The sequence below is a fragment of the Macaca nemestrina genome, chromosome 6 (assembly GCF_043159975.1).
Source record: "Macaca nemestrina isolate mMacNem1 chromosome 6, mMacNem.hap1, whole genome shotgun sequence".
NCBI lineage: Eukaryota > Metazoa > Chordata > Mammalia > Primates > Cercopithecidae > Macaca > Macaca nemestrina.
Window position 1 is genome coordinate 139,357,734 of NC_092130.1, and position 21,099 is coordinate 139,378,832.

The following is a 21,099-nucleotide window of genomic DNA, read 5'->3' on the forward strand; positions in this document are numbered from 1 at the left end:
CCATAGGACAGATGGAGAGATTTGAAAGAGATTTAGGAGATGGACTCGACCTAACTTGATGAATTGCACATTCTTGGTAAGACAGAGGAGATTCCTAAGTTTTCTGACTAGAGAGAATGGTTGACCTGTGCATCCTTTAGGAAGACCAGGACTATAGGAGGAGAAGCAAGAGGATAATACAAGACATGAATAGGTTCAGTTTGGACAGCCTCACTGTGATATTCCTGGGAATACCCAGTCAGATACTGCAATAAACAATTGGGAGATTTGGATCTAGAGCTCACAAGAGAAGTCAGTATTGGAATAAATTTGTGGGCGTCATTAACATATGGGGATAATTAGAGCCTTAATTATAGATGACATTGTATAGCTAGAATGAGTAAAGAGAAGGACATCTACGTCTGGAACTTTTGGTACCTCAAGGAAAGGAAGGTTGCATGTTTATCGCTGTGCTCTGTGCATAGTAGGTGCTCAATAAATACTTGTTGAATGAGTAATGAGAATGCAGTGCCATTAAGGGCAATGAAGGTCTCCAGCCCTCACTAACAATGGACTAGAATGCCATTATCAGATCTAGAGAAAATTCCTTTCAGTTGCCTTTTGAAAGAGAATTTGGAGGATGCTATGACCCTGATTTCCTGGTTTTGAGCTGTGAGAATGAAGTAATGAAAGATGTATTCCTCACCAGCACCTGAGCTGTGATTCACTGTTACCCATAATGTAAGCTTTTGTCATGGTGATAAAGTAATTAACATTCATCTCTTAGACAGAGTACTTGCAATATTCTGGATAGTTGAACAATTTATTGTGGCTTTTAGGTTTTAGTCTCCATTTTTGTCAAATTTTTGTTTGCACCTTGTATCACTAAATGGAAAGTTTCCTAAATATTTCAAAAGCAAGTTTCCTTTTTTAAATTATAGATACTTGGCTTTCTAATATATCTAATTAGGATTTGATGAATGTGTTAATAAGGTTTTTTTAAAAGCAATAAGTCAATTTGTGATAGATTTATTCTCCTTGATTACTGAAGCCTTAAAGTTTGATACCACAGTTATCTTCTCTCTAAATCATTCCCGTGCCTGTTCTTAATAACATAATCCAGATGCTCTTTTTTTCTTGTTTGTTCTATTTTTATAAATTGACAGTTGTTCAGAATGCAAGAAAAAGCAAATCTTATCAATAGTGCTCCAGACACATTTTCTGCAAAGAAAGTGTTCATTTTTTAAAAATTTTATTGTCATTTTGGAATGAAGCAAGCTAATGAGTATACAAACATTCCTAAATTATCCATTTATTTTTTTCCTCTTGAAACATACATTTCTGCCAGAAAATTTTTTGGAACATGAAATGTACAAGCAAAAGAAAAGTTTACTGAGAAATAAGAAATATTTTGTCTCATATTTCAAACCTCTTTTCCAGTAATGTCAACCAGGTTATCTGTGAATTCATCAGACAAACCAAGAATGCAGTTATCACTGGTCCCAGTGATGTGTGTTTCTGGGGAAAAATATTAATCAACTAGAGTCAATAATCATTTCAGGGCTTTGATCTGGGGTCACATATAAGTGAGATGTTAAGCGACTAAGGAGTAAAAAGTAAAAAACTGCTTGTGTGCTGCCCCCACTGTCTCAGGGATGGTGCTCAGAGTATGTTTTCTTATATTTGTCCTGTATCACAATCTTGGGAAGTACATTTTTATTATATATGTCTACAGATGCAAAGACAGGTTCACTAAAGGTTGCATAACTGTTGTGCAGCAGAGTGGAATTCTCATGGAGCTCAAAAGCCAGGGTTCTTTTCTCTACGTGTTGCTGTGTCTTGATATTACCCTCCTAGTTAGTGTATTCAAAAGTGGCAATTCAAGTTTTGACTTCCAAGCTAGTTGAAAAATCAGTTGGGTGCAGTGACTCATGCCTGTAATCCTTGCACTTTGGGAGGCTGAGGCAGGCAGGTGGATCACCTAAGATCAGGAATTTGAGACCAGCCTGACCAACATGGTAAAACTTCATCTCTACTAAAAATACAAAAAATTAGCTGGGTGTGGTGGGGCATGCCTGTAATCCCAGCCACTCGGGAGGCTGAGGCATGAGAATCACTTGAACCCAGGAGGTGGAGGTTGCAGTGAGCAGAGATCTGGCCATTGAACTCCAGCCTGGGCGACAGAGTGAGACTCTCAAAAAAATAAAATAAAATAAAATAAAATAAAATAAAGATTCTACGCCTGCAAACAATAGTTGAATTTAGGTTAACTCTAGAGGAGAGGAAAGCTCTGGGATGCATAACATTTTAGTCTGAGAAAGAGGAAACCATGAGAACTGAAAGAGGGAACAGTGCTTAATGTGCTAGAGGGTAACTGTAGCATGGAGTTAAAGCCATAGGAGAAGCAGTTTTAGCTCTTACGATTTGAGCTTCCCTTCAGTAAACAATCTGCCTTGAAATAAGTGAGCCTCCTGCCACTGCAAATATCTAAGCAGAACCCCGTTGACTATCTGAGAAGAATGTTTTGAAGAATTCTTGGGCGGAAGGTTATATTAAGTGACCTCGTAGGTCATTTCCACTCGAGTTATATTTCTAAGTGTGAAAGCATTTGTTCTAAATCAGATTCAACAGGTGGGGTCTATCTGCTGAGGTCAAGCCATATCAATTGGCACTACCAACACCTGGTGTTACGGACCAGAATGATGTAATGTTTCAGGTGAGATTGGCTTTCTGGTGCTTGCCCTAAATATAAGCATCTTCATTTGATTTTCATAGCAAAGGGAGATTCCCATGCTCTCTTTCTGAGACTGTATGTTTTCACAGGATTTGAGAATATTTTTAACAGTTACTTGCATGTCCTTCAGGACCAGGATAGCTATCCTCTTATAATTACTCTTAGACACTTCAAAGCACCTTCTTCTGTTTCCTGTAATTCTTTACCCAACAGCATTTATAAACTTTTTTGCTATCATTCATGTGCTTTCACCTCCCAAAAATTCCCTTTCTCTCTCCCTCTTTCTTCATTCCTTTCTTTGTTCAAATCATTATTAATCATGAATTGACCTTTGACCAAAAGTGTTAGACTTAACAAAAGGGAGGTAGTTTTTAAAAACTGGTTGCAATAGTAACAAATGCCATCCATGGTCAACACTCATTTATTTTCTGGCATCAACACTGTTCCACAAGTAATTGCTGATTAGGGAGTTGGCATTTATTCTCACCAAAATATCATAGTTACAGTTGACATTTTTCCACTACTGATTTTTCTTTTGTCCTGGGTCGTATTTTTCCTTTTTTTTTTTTTTTTTTTTTTTTTTTGAGACAGAGTCTCGCTTTGTCACCCAGGCTGGAAGTGCAGTGGTGTGATCTTGGCTCACTGCAAGCTCCGCCTCCTGGGTTCATGCCATTCTCCTGCCTCAGCCTCCCAAGTAGCTGGGACTACAGGCGCCTGCCACCATGCCCTGCTAATTTTTTTTTTTTGTATTTTTAGTAGAGACGGGGGTTTCACCGTATTAGCCAGGATGGTCTCGATCTCCTGACCTTGTGATCCGCCCACCTCAGCCTCCCAAAGTGCTGGGATTACAGGCATGAGCCACCGCACCTGGCCTTGTCTTTCCTTTATATAACTTGTGAGGTTATTTTTGTTTTGTGCCATATAATAATTATTGTGATGGAAATTATCATTGTCCTTTTTCTTCCCACTCTGACAGGCTGTGTTTGATGTGGACAAGAAAAAAGGGCTGACTCTGATTGAGCTCTGGGAAGGGCTGACAGTAGATGACATACAGAAGAGTACCGGGTGTGATTTTGCAGTAAGTATTTCTGTGAACAAATCCAGCCACTTGTCTTATATTATAGGCTTGATTAATGGGTGTTTACAGGACGTGAACCATTAATTTGTGATCATTTTTGGAGTTGACCTTTGCAGTGAACAGGAGTAGAAGGAAGGGTGCCTCTAGATGAGAGCAGGTAGGAACAGAGCTGTGCTCTGGCTCACGGGCCAAGGTTTGGCTTAGGACTCAGAAGCAGGAGGGGGACTCACCACCAGGAGCTGCTAGAAACAAGGTTGAGCTTGAACTCTAAGTTACTTTATGTTTTGAAGGCCCTTGTATTCCTCTGTTCTTTGGTTATATGGCAGCTGTGGTTGAACTTGATTAACTGAAAAATGTGAGCCACATACAGAGAAATGATACTTCCTTATTTTTAAACCCATCTATGACTTATGACTTTCTCTAAATTCTATGCCATATTTCATCTGTTGAAAATATTAAAATGTTGGGCCTCTGACATCACCAGGTTAATCATCACAAGACAGACATGCCCTATATTTGAAGATAAGTACATAAAACACTCAGACTTACAAAGCAGATAAATATGTCAGGGGAGTATCCATTTAAGAAATCTCCAAATCCCTTTTTAAAATAGAATATTACTGAAATATAAATAATTGCTCTTTAATGTAAGTGCTTATTCATAAATCAATCACCTAGCTAATGGCATTGAAAGCATGGCTCAGTCTATTTGAAGTTAACCAAAAGTAAAACTAAAATGTCTCTGAAGAAATGAAGGAAAGTGTATTAGTCCATTCTCACAGAGCTAATAAAGACAACCTAAGACTGGGTAGTTTATAGAGAAAAAGAGGTTTGATGGACTTATAGGTCCACATGGCTGGGGAGGCCTCACAATCATGGCGGAAGGTGAAGGAGGAGCAAAGGCACATCTTACATGGCAGCAAGCAAGAGAGTGTGTGCAGGGAAACTGCCTTTTATAAAACTGTCAGATCAAAGACTTATTCACTATCACAAGAACAGCATTGGAAGAACCCACCACCTGATTCAATTACCTCCCACCAGGTCCCTCCCATGACACATGGGTATTATGGGAGCTCCAAATCAAGATGAGATTTGGGTGGAGACATGACCAAACCATATCAGAAAGGGATATTATTCTCATACCTATTTAAGAACCAACCTAATTAAAATGAAATATATTTATAATGAGAAGAAAATATGTTAATGTTACAGCTACACATCTTGGAGAAACTAATGTAACAAAAGTTATTTGAGAAGTCATACGTATATTTTATGTGTGTCTTTCTTGTGTACTACATGCTTTGCTTGTACCTATCAGTGCATAACACATTTTTTTTTTTTTGAGACAGAGTCTTGCTCTGTTGCCCAGGCTGGATTGCAGTGGCGCAATCTCGGCTCACTGCAAGCTTCACCTCCCGAGTTCATGCCATTCTCCTGCCTCAGCCTCCCCATCACCTAGGACTACAGGTGCACGCCACCACGCCCAGCTAATTTTTTGTATTTTTAGTAGAGATGGGGTTTCACTGTGGTCTCGATCTCCTGACCTTGTGATCCACCCGCCTTGGCCTCCCAAGGTGCTGGGATTACAGGTGTGAGCCACCGCGCCCAGCCTACACATTTCTTTAAAAACAATTTGTGTTTCATAGTTCATTATCCATATAATAACTGTTTCTGGTACTCTACCAAGGTCTTTGTCTATTAACCTTTTTTGAAAGTCCCTTTGGAAAAACAAGTCTCCCAGTAATACCTTGCATGCAAAGCACATCTTTAATTAGCTTTTCAGTAACCTCAAGGGGAGGGATATGCTTACATTTTAACTATTTAGGATTTCTTACTCCAGTGAGAAAAGCAAACAATCTGTAATCAGCTATTCTTTCATTTTTTTTCTATGTGGAAGAATTAACCTTTTCATCAGATAACATTTTCAAGATCCATAGAATGTTCAGTTTTTTAGCAAAAGAGAATGTACAAAGGAAGACCCTGGTTATATAGTTCTTTTTTTATTCGTATGGGTAAATAAGGAATGAAAATACGGGTTTTTACTGTTCCTGCTTTGTTTTTCCAATGAAAGGTGCTGTTCCAATGAAAAGTATCTCTGTAGACCCTCTCTATTTCAGTGCCATCTCTTCTTTTCACAGGGATATGTAATCTTGTTTTCTCCAAATTAGGATGTTGAGATGCAATGTTAATTTGTATGTCAGTATTATCCTGAGAATGAAAAGGTATGGTATCAATGGAACCATCCAGAGGACTAGCTTTTGAGCATCTGACAATCAATGGCATCTCTTTAGACTGTGACAGATGAAATCACATATAACAGGTTGTTTCTCTGTAAAGCTAGAGCTGGAGTGCCCTAATTAGTAAAATGTTCTACTTAATACCTGGATTATCAATAAGGATACATTTAATTACAAAAGTACATTGAAGATAGTATTTCTTTTTTGATAATTCAGAAGACATTCTATGTCCTAATTCAGAAAATATTCCCTGTGGTTATCACTGCATAGCTAGCATTGTACTCCATATGTGACTATGTACTAGTTGCTAAAGTTCTGTTTGAGAAAAGTCCCTAGAACTCAGCCTTCAACTGGTAGTGAACATTCTAGAAGGGAATGATTGGCCAGTGTTGCCACATAAAGTAAAAAAGGTAAAATCCTAGTGCAAAACAATTTTAAAATGTGTTGGTAAAAGTCCTGTATCCCTAAGGATATGGATAAGTGAATGGGCAAAGCCTACATAATGTGGATATTAGCTGATTGGATATTAGCTGTGAATTCTTTGAAACTGGGAATTCCAAAGTAAAAGACTAAATGTGACAGCATCAGATAATAGGACGTGACAAAATTTTGGTTTTAGGATATCAAAAAAAGAATGATAATGAAGTATTTGGGCACTGTTAAAAAAATGATTACTAAGACTTTTTCATATATATCAGTGTTATTAGCCATAATAAAAAAAATGGAAAAAAATATTATTTCTATCACATGAAACAGCTTCTGTTTCTTTTTTTATTATACTTTAAGTTCTAGGGTATATGTGCACAAGGTGCAGGTTTGTTACACATATATACATGTGCCATGTTGGTGTGCTGCATCCATTAACTTGTCATTTACATTAGGTATATCTCCTAATGCTGTCCTTCCCCTCTCCCCCCTCCCCACAATAGGCCCCAGTGTGTGATGTTCCCCTTCCTGTGTCCAAGTGATCTTATTGTTCAGTTCCCACCAATGAGTGAGAACATACGGTGTTTGGTTTTCTGTTCTTGTGATAGTTTGCTGAGAATGATGGTTTCCAGCTGCATCCATGTCCCTACAAAGGACACAAACTCATCCTTTTTTATGGCTGCATAGTATTCCATGGTGTATATGTGCCACATTTTCTTAATCCAGTCTGTCACTGATGGACATTTGGGTTGATTCCAAGTCTTTGCTATTGTGAATAGTGCTGCAATAAACATACGTGTGTATGTGTCTTTATAGCAGCATGATTTATAAGCCTTTGGGTGTATACCCAGTAATGGGATGGCTGGGTCAAATGGTATTTCTAGTTCTAGATCCTTGAGGAATCGCTACACTGTTTTCCACAATGGTTGAACTAGTTTACAATCCCACCAACAGTGTAAAAGTGTTCCTATTTCTCCACATCCTTTCCAGTACCTGTTGTTTCCTGATGTTTTAATGATTGCCATTCTAACTGGTGTGAGATGGTATCTCATTGTGGTTTTGATTTGCATTTCTCTGATGGCGAGTGATGATGAGCACTTCTTCATGTGCCTGTTGGCTGCATAAATGTCTTCTTTTAAGAAGTGTCTGTTCATATCTTTTGCCCACTTTTTGATGGGGTGGTTTTTTTCTCGTAAATTTGTTTGCGTTCTTTGTAGGTTCTGGATATTAGCCCTTTGTCAGATGAGTAGATTGCAAAAATGTTCTCCCATTCTGTAGGTTGCCTGTTCACTCTGATGGTAGTTTCTTTTGCTGTGAAGAAGCTCTTTAGTTTAATTAGATCCCGTTTGTCAATTTTGGCTTTTGTTGCCCTTGCTTTTGGTGTTTTAGACATGAAGTCCTTGCCCATGCCTATGTCCTGAATGGTATTGCCTAGGTTTTCTTCTAGCGTTTTTATGGTTTTAGGTCTAACATTTAAGTCTCTAATCCATCTTGAATTAATTTTCGTATAAGGAATAAGGAAAGGATCCAGTGTCAGCTTTCTACTTACGGCTAGCCAATTTTCCCAGCACCATTTATTAAATAGGGAATGCTTTCCCCGTTTCTTGTTTTTCTCAGGTTTGTCAAAGATCAGATGGCTGTAGATGTATGGTATTATTTCTGAGGGCTCTGTTCTGTTCCATTGGTCTATATCTCTGTTTTGGACCAGTACCGTGCTGTTTTGGTTACTGTAGCCTTGTGGTATACTTTGAAGTCAGGTAGCGTGATGCCTCCAGCTTTGTTCTTTTGGCTTAGGATTGTCTTGGCAATGCGGGCTCTTTTTTGGTTCCATATGAACTTTAAAGCAATTTTTTTCCAATTCTGTGAAGAAAGTCATTGGGAGCTTAATGGGGATGGCATTGAATCTATAAATTACCTCGGGCAGTTGGCCATTTTCACAATATTGATTCTTCCTGTCCATGACCATGGTATGTTCTTCCATTTTTTTGTGTCCTCTTTTATTTCACTGAGCAGTGGTTTGTAGTTCTCCTTGAAGAGGTTCTTTACATCCCTTGTAAGTTGGATTCCTAGGTATTTTATTCCCTTTGAAGCAATTGGGAATGGGAGTTCATTCATGATTTGGCTCTCTGTTTGTCAGTAACTGGTGTATAAGAATGCTTGTGATTTTTGCACATTGATGTTGTATCCTGAGACTTTGCTGAAGTTGCTTATGAGCTTAAGGAGATTTTGGGCTGAGACGATGGGGTTTTCTAAATAAACAATCATATCATCTGCAAACAGGGACAGTTTGACTTCTTCTTTTCCTAACTGAATACCCTTTATTTCTTTCTCTTGCCTCATTGCCCTCACCGGAACTTCCAACACTATGTTGAATAGGAGTGGTGAGAGAGGGCATCCCTGTCTTGTGCCAGTTATTAAAGGGAATGCTTCCAGTTTTTTCCCATTCAGTATGATATTGGCTGTGGGTTTGCCATAAAAACCTCTTATTATTTTGAGATACGTTCCATCAATACCAAATTTATTGAGAGTTTTTAGCATGAAGAGCTATTGAATTTTGTCAAAGGCCTTTTCTGCATCTATTGAGATAATCATGTGGTTCTTGTCTTTGGTTCTGTTTATATGCTGGATTACATTTATTGATTTGTGTATGTTGAACCAGCCTTGCATCCCAGGGATGAAGCCCACTCGATCATGGTGGATAAGCTTTTTTGATGTGCTGCTGGATCTGATTTGCCAGTATTTTACTGAGGATTTTTGCATCGATGTTCATCAGGGATATTGGTCTAAAATTCTTTTTTTGTTGTGTCTCTGCCAGGCTTTGGTATCAGGATGATGTTGGCCTCATAAAATGAGTTAGGGAGGATTCCCTCTTTTTCTATTGATTGGAATAGTTTCAGAAGGAATGGTACCAGCTCCTCCTTGTACCTCTGGTAGAATTCAGCTGTGAATCCATCTGGTCCTGGACTTTTTTTCGTTGGTAGGCTATTAATTATTGCCTCAATTTCAGAGCCTACTATGGTCTATTCAGGGATTCAGCTTCTTCCTGGTTTAGTCTTGGGAGAGTGTAAGTGTCCAGGAAATTATCCATTTCTTCTAGATTTTCTAGTTTATTTGCGTAGAGGTCTTTATAGTATTCTCTGATGGTAGTTTGTATTTCTGTGGGGTTGGTGGTGATATTCCCTTTATCATTTTTTATTGCGTCTATTTGATTCTTCTCTCTTTTCTTCTTTATTAGTCTTGCAAGCGGTCTGTCAATTTTGTTGATCTTTTCAAAAAACCAACTCCTGGATTCATTAATTTTTTGGAGGGTTTTTTGTGTCTCTATCTCCTTCAGTTCTGCTCTGATCTTAGTTATTTCTTGCCTTCTGCTAGCTTTTGAATGTGTTTGCTGTAGCTTCTCTAGTTCTTTTAATTGTGATGTTAGAGTGTCAAGTTTAGATCTTTCCTGCTTTCTCTTGTGGGCATTTAGTGCTATAAATTTCCCTCTACACACTGCTTTAAATGTGTCCCAGAGATTCTGGTATGTTGTATCTTTGTTCTCATTGGTTTCAAAGAACATCTTTATTTCTGCCTTCATTTCATTGTGTGCCCAGTAGTCATTCAGGAGCAGGTTGTTCAGTTTCCATGTAGTTGAGCGGTTTTGATTGAGTTTCTTAGTCCTGAGTTCTAGTTTGATTGCACTGTGGTCTGAGAGACAGTTTGTTATAATTTCTGTTCTTGTACATTTGCTGAGGAGTGCTTTATTCCAACTATGTGGTTAATTTTGGAATAAGTGTGATGTGTTGCTGAGAAGAATGTATATTCTGTTGATTTGGGGTGGAGAGTTCTGTAGATGTCCATTAGGTCTGCTTGCTGCAGAGATGAGTTCAATTCCTGGATATCCTTGTTAACTTTCTGTCTTGTTGATCTGTCTAATGTTGACAGTGGAGTGTTGAAGTCTCCAATTATTATTGTATGGGAGTCTAAGTCTCTTTGTAAGTCTCTAAGGACTTGTTTTATGAATCTGGGTGCTCCTGTATTGGGTGCATATATATTTAGGATAGTTAGCTCTTCCTGTTGAATTGATCCCTTTACCATTATGTAATGGCCTTCTTTGTCTCTTTTGATCTTTGATGGTTTAAAGTCTGTTTTATCAGAGACTAGGATTGCAACCCCTGCTTTTTTTTCTTTTCCATTTGCTTGGTAGATCTTCCTCTATCCCTTTATTTTGAGCCTATGTATGTCTCTGCCTGTGAGATGGGTCTCCTGAATACAGCAAACTGATGGGTCTTGACTCTTTATCCAATGTGCCAGTCTGTGTCTTTTAATTGGAGCATTTAGTCCATTTACATTTAAGGTTAATATTGTTATGTGTGAACTTGATCCTGTCATTATGATATTAGCTGCTTATTTTGCTCCTTAGTTGATGCAGTTTCTTCCTAGCATCAATGAACTTTACATTTTGGCATGTTTTTGCAATGGCTGGTACCGGTTGTTCCTTTCCATGTTTAGTGCTTCCTTCAGGATCTCTTGTAGGGCAGGCCTGGTGGTGACAGAATCTCTAAGCATTTGCTTGTCTGTAAAGGATTTTATTTTTCCTTCACTTATGAAACTTAGTTTGGCTGGATATGAAATTCTGGGTTGAAAATTCTTTTCTTTAAGAATGTTAAATATTGACCCCCACTCTCTTCTGGCTTGTAGAGTTTCTGCCGAGAGATCTGCTGTTAGTGTGATGGACTTCCCTTTGTGGGTAACCCGACCTTTCTCTCTGGCTGCCGTTTAAATTTTTTCCCTCATTTCAACTTTGGTGAATCTGACAATTATGTGTCTGGGAGTTGCTCTTCTAGAGGAGTATCTTTGTGATGTCTCTGTATTTCCTGAATTTGAATGTTGACCTGCCTTAGTAGGTTGGGGAAGTTCTCCTGGATGATATCCTGCAGAGTGTTTTCCAACTTGGTTCCATTTTCCCCATCACTTTCAGGAACACCAGTCAGACGTAGATTTGGTCTTTTCACATAATCCCATATTTCTTGGAGGCTTTTTTCATTTCTTTTTACTCTTTTTTCTCTATACTTCTCTTCTCGCTTCATTTCACTCATTTGATCTTCAATCACTGGTATCGTTTCTTCCAGTTGATCGAGTCGGTTACTGAAGCTTGTGCATTTGTCACGTAGTTCTCGTGTCATGGTTTTCATCTCTAGCAGTTCTTTTAAGGTCTTCTCTGCATTGATTATTCTAGTTATCCATTCTTCCATTCTTTTTTCAAGCTTTTTAGTTTCTTTGCGCTGGTTACGTAGTTCCTCCTTTAGCTTTGAGAAGTTTGATCGACTGAAGCCTTCTTCTCTCAACTTGTCAAAGTCATCCTCCGTCCAGCTTTGTTCTGTTGCTGGCGATGAGCTGAGTTCCTTTGGAGGGGGAGATGCGCTCTGATTTTTTGAATTTCCAGCTTTTCTGCACTGCTTTTTCCCCATCTTTGTGGTTTTATCTGCATTTGGTCTTTGATGATGGTGACGTACTGATGGGGTTTTGCTGTGGGTGTCCTTTCTGTTTGTTAGTTTTTGTTCTAACAGTCAGGACCCTCAGCTCCAGGTCTGTTGGAGTTTGCTTGAGGTCCACTCCAGACCCTGTTTGCTGGGGTATCAGCAGCAGAGGCTGCAGAAGATAGAATATTGCTGAACAGCGAGTGTTGCTGTCTGATTCTTGCTCTGGAAGCTTCGTCTCAGGGGTGTACCCAGCCGTGTGAGGTGTAAGATGTCGGTCTGTACCTAGTGGGGCATGTCTCCCAGTTAGGCTACTCAGGGGTCAGGGACCCACTTCAGCAGGCAGTCTGTCCATTCTCCGATCTCAACTTCCGTGCTGGGAGAACCACTGCTCTCTTCAAAGCTGTCAGATAGGGACATTTACATCTGCAGAGGTTTCTGCTGCTTTTTGTTTAGCTATGCCCTGTCCCCAGAGGTGGAGTCTACAGAGGTAGGCAGGCCTCCTTGAGCTGTGGTGGGCTCCACCCAATTTGAGCTTCCCAGTGGCTTTGTTTACCTACTTAAGCCTCAGCAGTGGTGGGCGCCCCTCTCCCAGCCTTGCCGCTGCCTTGCAGTTAGATCTCAGACCTAGCAATGAGGGAGGCTCCGTGGGTGTGGGCTCCTCTGGGCCAGGTGTGGTATATAATCTCCTGGAGTGCCATTTGCTAAGACCGTTGGTAAAGTACAGTATTAGGGTGGGAGTTACATGATTTTCCAGGTGTTGTGTGTCTCAATTTCCCTTTGCTAGGAAAAGGAATTCCCTTCCTCCTTGCGTTTCCCGGGTGAGGCGATGCCTCACCCTGCTTCAGCTCTCGCTGGTCGGGCTGCACCCACAAACCAGCATCGACTGTCCAACGTGCCCCAGTGAGATGAACCCGGTACCTCAGTTGAAAATACAGAAATCACCCATCTTCTGTGTCACTCACGCTGGGAGCTGGAGGCTGGAGGTGTTCCTATTCGGCCATCTTGGGCAACCCCCTAAAACAGCTTCTTTAAAAAATCTGTAATGACTGCCACAGTTTTGTTCATGATTTTGTATCAATTGAAAGTTGGAGTTTTCCATCGGAGGGCAGTATCTTGAAGGTCATCATATATCTGGAACTTGGTAGAGGCTGTGGAAATTTTGTTGTAGAAATGCAAATATTGATTATATTTCTGGAACCTTCAGCACATACCCAAAATGTGATTCTAGTCAGGAGCTGTTTACAGATAGAGAAGCCAGCCATATGATTCCTCTCCCTCAAAATGTGGATGCTATGAAGATAGGGACTTTGCTGTTTCTTGGGGATTGAGTGCTGAATCGCTTGAGAGAAGGGAGCTGAGCAGGTAGAGGTAAAAGTATTACTATTATACAGGCTAGAGTGAGGGATGTGGCCTCAGTGTACAGCCACAGCAGGCTTCCCAAGTGTGAACCCCACAAATACAGAGGCTTTGGCTTCCAAGTATAGGCAACACCAGAGAAACCCAGGCCACCTACACAAGGGGAGCCTTCATTGCTAAGCTTCCATCCACATGGCTGAGAGCAAAACAGAGCATTGCTTTCTAGGTGAAGACCTCAATGAAGAGTAAGAGTCAGGCTAAGTTTCACATGTTAAGGTTCCTCTGCCCAAATAATCATTTAACTACATCAATAAGGGACACACCAGAGACCAGGGTAGTTACACGAATAGACAGGTGTCCTTCTGCATGGAATGGAATATGAGAAGTGGGGAATAAAGGCTCCCCTGTCCCCAGCACTATTGGTAGAGCCGTGTACATATGTTCATGCTCTGCAAATGCTCGTGATGCTGTTCAGTAATGCTTTCCTATTTTTAAATAACTGTGGTAAAAACTTTAAAAAAATTTACCATCTTAACCATTTTTAAGTGTACAATTCAGTAATATTAAGTGTATTCACATTGTTATACAACAGATCTCTAGCACTTTTATAACTTGCATCTCTGAAACTATTCATTAAACACTTAATTCCACAGCCTTTGGCAACCACTTTTTTTGCTTTCTGTTTCTATCATTTTGACTGTTCTAAATACCTCATATGCATGGAATCATAAGTATTTGCCCTTTTGTGACTGGCTTGTTTTGCTTAGCATAATGTATTCAGGGTTCATCTGTGTTGTAGCATCTATGACAGGATTTTCTTCTTTTTAAGGCTGTATAATATTTCTTTGTGCATATATACCACACTTTCATTACCCACTCATCTGTTGGTAGACATTTGGGCTGCTTCCACCTCTTGGCTACTGTGAATCGTGCTGCAAAGAACATGGATGTGCAAGTATCTTTTTGAGATTCTGCTTTGAAATTTTTTAGATATATAATTCAGAATTTGGATTGCTGGATCATATGATAATTCTATTATTAATTTTTTGTGGAACTGCCATACTGTTTTTCACAATGGTTGCCCCGTTTTACATTCCCACTATTGTTGCACAGGGGTTCTAATTTCTCCATATCTTTGCCAACAGTTATCTTCTGTTTAATAGTGGCCATCGTAATGGGTGTGAGGTGATATCTCATTGTGGTTTTGATTTGCATTTCTCTGGTGATGTTGTCAAAGTTTCTCATATATTCTGGATGCTAATTTCTTATCAGATATGACTTTTGAATATTCTTTTCCATTCCATAGGTTTGTTTTTCACTGTTTTCTTTGACACATGGAAGTTTTTAAGTTCGATATAGTCTTCTGTCTTTTATGCTACTAGGGCCCAACATTTTCACAACTAAGGAATCCTTTGGCTTATTTTTCTCCCATTGTCCTCAGATTTTGAAAGAAGTCTGTCTCCCAAATATTTAAAGAGTCAAAATGATGTCATATTAAAGCTGTGACAAGTTAATGAATATGTTAAATTTCTTCATTTTTTGGCTATACTTACAGCATTCAGTATGCCAATTAGTTGGTGGGCCAAAGTATTAGGTTGATGCGAAAGTAATTGTGGTTTAATAAATGGTTTTGCCATTGAAAATATCAACTTTCAATTGGTTATTTGGGTTGTTTCTTTTCTGATGAATGCTTAAGCTATGTAAAATAGGTGTTTTTATAAACCATGTGTCTGTGGACCTCTTTTGAAACAATATTTCTTTGATTTTATCTTTTTAACTTAAAAAATTAAAGTGTAATCCATATTTAAAGATTATGTGGTAGAATAAACTTCCAGACGTCACTAGTCATACACCCAATGTATGTTCCATATTGAGCTGTAAAATGTGGATAAAATAGAACTAATTTATAGTTCTTGCTCCCAAGAGCCTTGGCCTTATTCTCCAGGCAGGAATATACCCAAACAAACTAGTGGCAAAACAAACAAACAAACAAACAAAAACTAGTAAAAGCATTGCTTGTTAATATGTTTGCAGTGGAATCTGAAAGAGGCCAGCTGCAGACATTCCTTGCCAAATTGAATAAATGTATACTTTCAGTATCTACTATGAACTGGCATTCTACCAGAGTTAAGCAATATACTTTTGGGATATTAATGCACTGGGAAGACAAATCATTGGCTTATCTTCTATACCTAAATCATGTCACCTTATGCGTAGCCTGTAGATCACGTTGGCAGAATAAGCTCCTTTGGCTTGCATGAATTTACAGTGTTGATGAGACTGGGAGAACAGAATGAGAAATGGTGATTTAGTAGATGTTTTTCATTAAAAAGCAAGCAAAGCCAGTCTATATAAAGCGTTACTTTTGATGTCATTTTTGACATTGAGAATGTAAATGACATTAAGAGCTCAAAATAGGGCTGACATAACAAGGAAAAGGATCAGATGTTTAGTTAAAAAAATTAATGTGTCCAGTTTCTTTTTCAAGGAAGTGCTATGAAGCATCTATAGAAAATAATTTGTAGTAAAAAAAAGTTTCACTAAATTGGGCTAGGCATGGTGGCTCACGCCTGTAATCCCAGCACTTTGGGAGGCCAAGGCAGGTGGATCACCTGAGGTCAGGAGTTCAAGACCAGCCTTACCGACATGGAGAAACCCCGTCTCTACTAAAAATACAAAAACTAGCTGGGCATGGTGGTGCCTGCCTGTAATCCCAGCTACATGGGAGGCTAAGGCAGGAATATCGCTTGAACCCGGGAGGTGGCAGTTGCGGTGAGCCAAGATCATGCCATTGCACTGCGGCCTGGGCAACAAGAGCGAAACTCCATCTCAAAAAAAAAAAAAAAAAAAAAGAGAGAAAAAAAAAATAAGGTTTCACTAAGTTATTTCCACAGATGCTCTGTTGTTTAAAAAAAAGAAAGAAAATGAACTGTGAGACATACTTATCTAAATACTAAATGTTATTCTTAGTAGAGTTGAAGATCTGTGCATATGTGTGATATTACTTTTTGTCTACTTATTCTGTTTGTCTCTATGTCTACTCTTAGAAATAAGTCATAATGCGTTCTCATTTACCCTAAGCTATATACCAAATCTTGCTGAACTTTTTTATTCTTATTTATTCTTTTAGTAGACCTTTTTGCCATTCTGGTTTAGTACTTTAGGAGAAAAATGGAAGAGAGGACATTAACTCTTGATACCATAAAGAGTTAATTGTGAAGAGCTAATGCAGACATTATTTATAGATGGACTAAAACTGTTTAACCTAATGAAAGCCAAATGATTGCCTGTTCTTTCAGTTTTTAATACTGGTTTAACTATCAGGAACCTCCCTTCTAGTTCTTTGAAACTTAATTATCTACTTACTCATTCATTTGTTCATTTATCAATTTAAGAAAATATTGTTTATTCTGGAAGGTAAAATGCTAATTGGGCTCATTTCAGTTGCCACATCTTTGAGAATTTCACAAAGCACCCAAGTTTTGGTATTTCCTTCTTTCCATGAGGACTGTTACTAACTAGAACCCAATCAGTATTTGCCATGTTGAATTAAGGAATCTGAACCTGGTACCACACTTTGAAAAATCTGTCACAGTTAAACTGACCACTTATATTTATGGTTCTCCTACAACCAGCTCTACCTTAAATATACATACATTGTCACTTTTCTCTGCTTGAAGATTTGCAGGAAAGCATTGACTATTTTATACACTGAACATTATTATAATCAACATTTGATTGTTTTAATGCTCTAACTTCCATATTTTAATAACTTTGAATCCTCTTATATTGCCTTTGTATCATTTCTGTTCTGATTATGAAATTTCCAATAAGATTTATTATTGATCATACGTCTCTTCATTATATGTATTTAGGTAATTGAAAGACTACATAAAGCATCTTTCAACAATATTATGAATTGGCTGGATCTCTTTTGAGGTTTTGGAGACTTGGGGTTTGTACTGTGTCTTAAATGAAGTCTCAGAGGCATCAGTCTCAGAGATCAGTGATTGATCTGACAGGGGGCTTGGTTATTGGGATCCTTTGTTTTCCTCTGCTCCTTTTCCACCTGCTCCTTGTTGCTAGCCTTGTTCATCCTTAATTTAGGAGCTAATACAAGAAGGTTGAGAACTACGAAATACCCAAAATGTAAACAGAACTATTCCGTCTCAGTGTTTCAGGGTGGAAAATCATATGGAAACTCCAGGGAATGTCTATGGCAAGGCTGCTTGTTTCCTACATGATTGAAATTTGGAAATTAAAAGGACAGAGATTTATATCATGCAGTTTTTCATAATTTGATTTTTTTTCCTCTTTTACCAGGTTTCACCAAAACTCATGCCAATGCAGCAGATCGCAAATTGAAACGTGAATATTTGTACCAGGCTGCGTGTTTTTCATTTTAAACACATAGGATTTAATTGAAAGGACACCAGTAATCATAATTGTGTATTTAACAGGTGGTTTTTGATTAGTTTTCTTCTAGGGTTTCAGACTTTATGCATCCATATAAACTGTTCTCTAGGCATGCTGTGACATTTTAATAAAAAGCAAAAGGAGCATTTATAATTATCTCATTTGTTAAGTACTGAGAAAGTTGTCTTTATAATAGGTAATTTATTGAATGCATTTTCACTGAATATGGTATGTATGCTAAATTATATGAACCTTTCCCCAAGAAGGGCCCTAGAAATTGATGTGGCTTTCCTCTTAACTATTATTAATCCTGAAAGAAAGATAACACATGTGATTTTGTGGTTAGGAGAGTTGCTGTCATGATTGTGTTTTCTTCAACCTCCTCTGACTTTTCTTTTGGGGCTTCAGATTTTATGATTACATCTTCTAGAGCATCCCCCTTCTTCCCATACTGCTTTTAAACAAATGCCCAAGAAGGCAAGCAGGAGTGCGGGAGAGCAGGGAGAAATAATTAGTTCAAACCAACTATCTATCTGTGCTTTTCAAAGACTAAGGCATATTATAGGAATAGGAACAGAAGAAACTGATTCTTCTGTTTTCTCATTTTAAAACAGTCCAGTATTCCTTTGTATTCTCAAGGGTCCTTGAGAATATTTCTGTTATTGAGACCCTGTGGGCTACTTGTACTGTACCTCCTCTCAAGCCAAGAAGGGCTGCAGGATAATTTACCATGAATCCTTAGTAGCAGTGACAGCAGAGTTAAAAAATAAAAGGTGCTTTACTTTCAGGCTCTCATTTTGGTTCAGAAAAGATTTTAAATATTGAATGACACTTCTACAGAACCACGGTTTTTCTTCTGCCAAGGCTACTTCCTTTAACAAAGTCTTTTTAATTCAGCCTTGTCCAACTAGGGAAAATAATGATGGGCAAGTCTAGGGATTTGAAGTCAGTGAACTTTTAGTGTCAGGGAATAAACATGGTGGGTAGATCAGGTTTGAAAAAAACTTCTTTAGAGGTATTCTCAATACCAGACAGGGGCCCATGGGAATGACTTCAGAAGCATCCCGGATAATAGATGGGTAAGAAGGCTAGACACCCTGAAGAACAAGTGAGACAGCTGGCCTCTGGACAGAGGTAGGCATAGTACGGTACAATATATCATTCCTCTGGTCCTAAATATAGGAATTTATTCATGTTTTTAGGTGATGGTGGTCATTGAAACTCACTTGTCTTCAGGTGTAGCTACAATTGTGTAATGTACAATATTAGAGAAAAGACAGGCTTTTAATAAGTAACACACACCGTATATAAAATAGCCTTTCTGGCTGGCCACATGGTGAAATGCGTACCTTCCCAGTACTGGGGGGAAAAAATGATCTTTCTTAGAATGTGCAAGTTTCATGAGAGTAATATATTGATATGATTTTGAAAAGAATTGTTGATAGTTACATCTTCAAACTTGCTTATCATTCCAGTATGCGTCTTTAAGATATTGTGATTCTAAGTAGATGACTTTATATTCTTGATTAAAGAGTGCTATACTTGTTAAGAAATGCATTACTGAATGTAATAAATATTCCAAAGTGATATAGATCAGTGTGACTGTCCTTTATTTCACTTGGGAATGGCATTGCTAAATGTGGGAATAATGCAACAGATTGTCAGGATAGCTAACAATGAAGTCAGCACACATCACCACTTCTAGTCAAGTTGTTGCTTTTCTTTTTATCTTACCAGAGAAAAGATATTGTTCTTCTAGAAAGATCAAATGAACATTGAGTTTCACAACTTGCTCCTTGTCAGAGCCTGCTATGTTTGTAAAAATCATTTATCCAAGGCTTCATGGGTGAATCCTTGTTTGCTTTTTGTGTAACATTTCCCTTTACTGTACACGTTAGTTGCCTAGTGCTGTGAGTTTATTTCCATTTTGAACTGGCTCTAGTGCTAGTCTGCTCAGCATCTGTGTGGTAACAAAGGGATGGGGACGTCCCCAGGATTTGCTACTTCTGGTAGCTCTCGTCAGTCGACAGTGGTTATACCCAGGGTTGTGCATATGACCAAGGATGTTCCAGTTTATTTCTCCAGCATTTAAAAACAGATGAGAAGTCATCTTTCTTACTCCTCTTGGATTATGAAGCCATAAGAATGCGAATCTGACACCAGTACCCCATTTCTCTGCTACACACATGCACACACCTAGCTGAGCTCCAGCTGGAGAGAAAGAAAGTGATACACAAAACATGGAGCTGTACAGGAAGTGTGTCAGTCGGGGCATTCTGGTGGTATTTGGATAGATGGTTCTGGAAGTGCCTAAGGCCAACTTCCTTCCAGCCATGCCTGGATAGAGTTTATAAATCTCCTTTTTGCTTGAGCAGACTTTTTGTTACCTGTAAGCACAGTGAAATCATACAGCTTTTGTAATTCTTTTTCGCCACGGTGTCTCACTCTGTCAAGTAGGTTGCAGTGCAGTGGCACAATCACGGCTCACTGCAGCCTTGGCCTCCTGGGCTCAAGTGATTCTTCCACTTTAGCTTCCTGAGTACCTGGGACTATAGGTGTGCACTACTACACTTGACTAACTTATTTTTTGTAGAAACAGAGTGTCACTATGCTACCCAGGCTTGCCTGGAACTCCTGGTCTCAAGTGATCCTCCTGCCTGAGTTGCCCATAGTGCTGGGAATACAGGCATGACCCAACATGCATGTCATAATTCTTGAGTTCTGAGAGGGACCTGGTCTCCTAGAGAAGTTACGCAGAATATGAGCAAAACTGCTTGCACCTGGTCCCAGAGAACACAAGAGCATTTCTGGGTATTTACAGTGAGTAGGGAAGTTATGGGTAGAGGTTCATTCTCTTCCAATCTCAGTATATTCAGCACAAGTTTGGGATGTTATTTCAATGGAAGTATAAGCAAAGATTTAATCATTAGGTGGGTTTCTTTGGCACTAACTTCCTCCCTTTTCTCAGGGTGTGATCTTGAGTTTCTTAAGCTTATTTTCAGATCCTCCATCTTTAAAATAGGGGAGAATACGCTGTTTTCCACTGTGGTTCTATAAGATGTAATTAAAATATCTGGCTATAAAACTGACATCTTTTAAAAATGCTGTGCCGTCATATTACTTTGGTGACAGAATTGTTTATTGTTCCTTTCCTTTTATTTAATGTCTACACTGCCTTCCCACTGAAGACAATACTGAATATCAAAGTGGATTTAAGTATAAATACCAATAAGTATTTGTGATCTGAGTGCGCATCTATGTGACATATTTGAAGATCCTGCCTCCATAAAGTTAGACACATCTGTGTAAAATCATCCAAACGCCCCTTGTGGATCACACAGCAGCTTCCATGAGCATGATGCCTACACCACTCCAGATAACTAATTGGTAACTCCTTTGTCTATGGGAAAC

At 38.8% G+C, this 21,099-nt stretch overlaps 1 protein-coding gene and 1 long non-coding RNA gene across 3 annotated transcripts in view; one reads left to right on the top strand and one right to left on the bottom strand.

Annotated features, from left to right (window-relative positions):
• Window positions 1–19,275, top strand: part of LOC105487452 (3-oxoacid CoA-transferase 1) — a 144,852-nt gene extending 125,577 nt beyond the window's left edge. For both annotated transcript variants that reach the window (XM_011750900.3, XM_011750902.3), the window contains exons 16-17: window positions 3,690–3,791; window positions 17,596–19,275. In XM_011750900.3, coding sequence (XP_011749202.1) covers window positions 3,690–3,791; window positions 17,596–17,637 — 144 coding nt within the window. In that variant the 3' untranslated portion in view covers window positions 17,638–19,275. The remainder of the gene's footprint in view (window positions 1–3,689; window positions 3,792–17,595) is intronic.
• LOC139363895 (uncharacterized) lies at window positions 5,878–20,201 on the bottom strand. The gene is made up of 3 exons (XR_011625051.1): window positions 20,076–20,201; window positions 15,479–15,552; window positions 5,878–5,999 (listed from the first exon to the last, which is right to left on the bottom strand). It is a non-coding gene; the product is annotated as an uncharacterized lncRNA (long non-coding RNA).
• Between the last annotated feature and the right edge of the window lie 898 nt (window positions 20,202–21,099).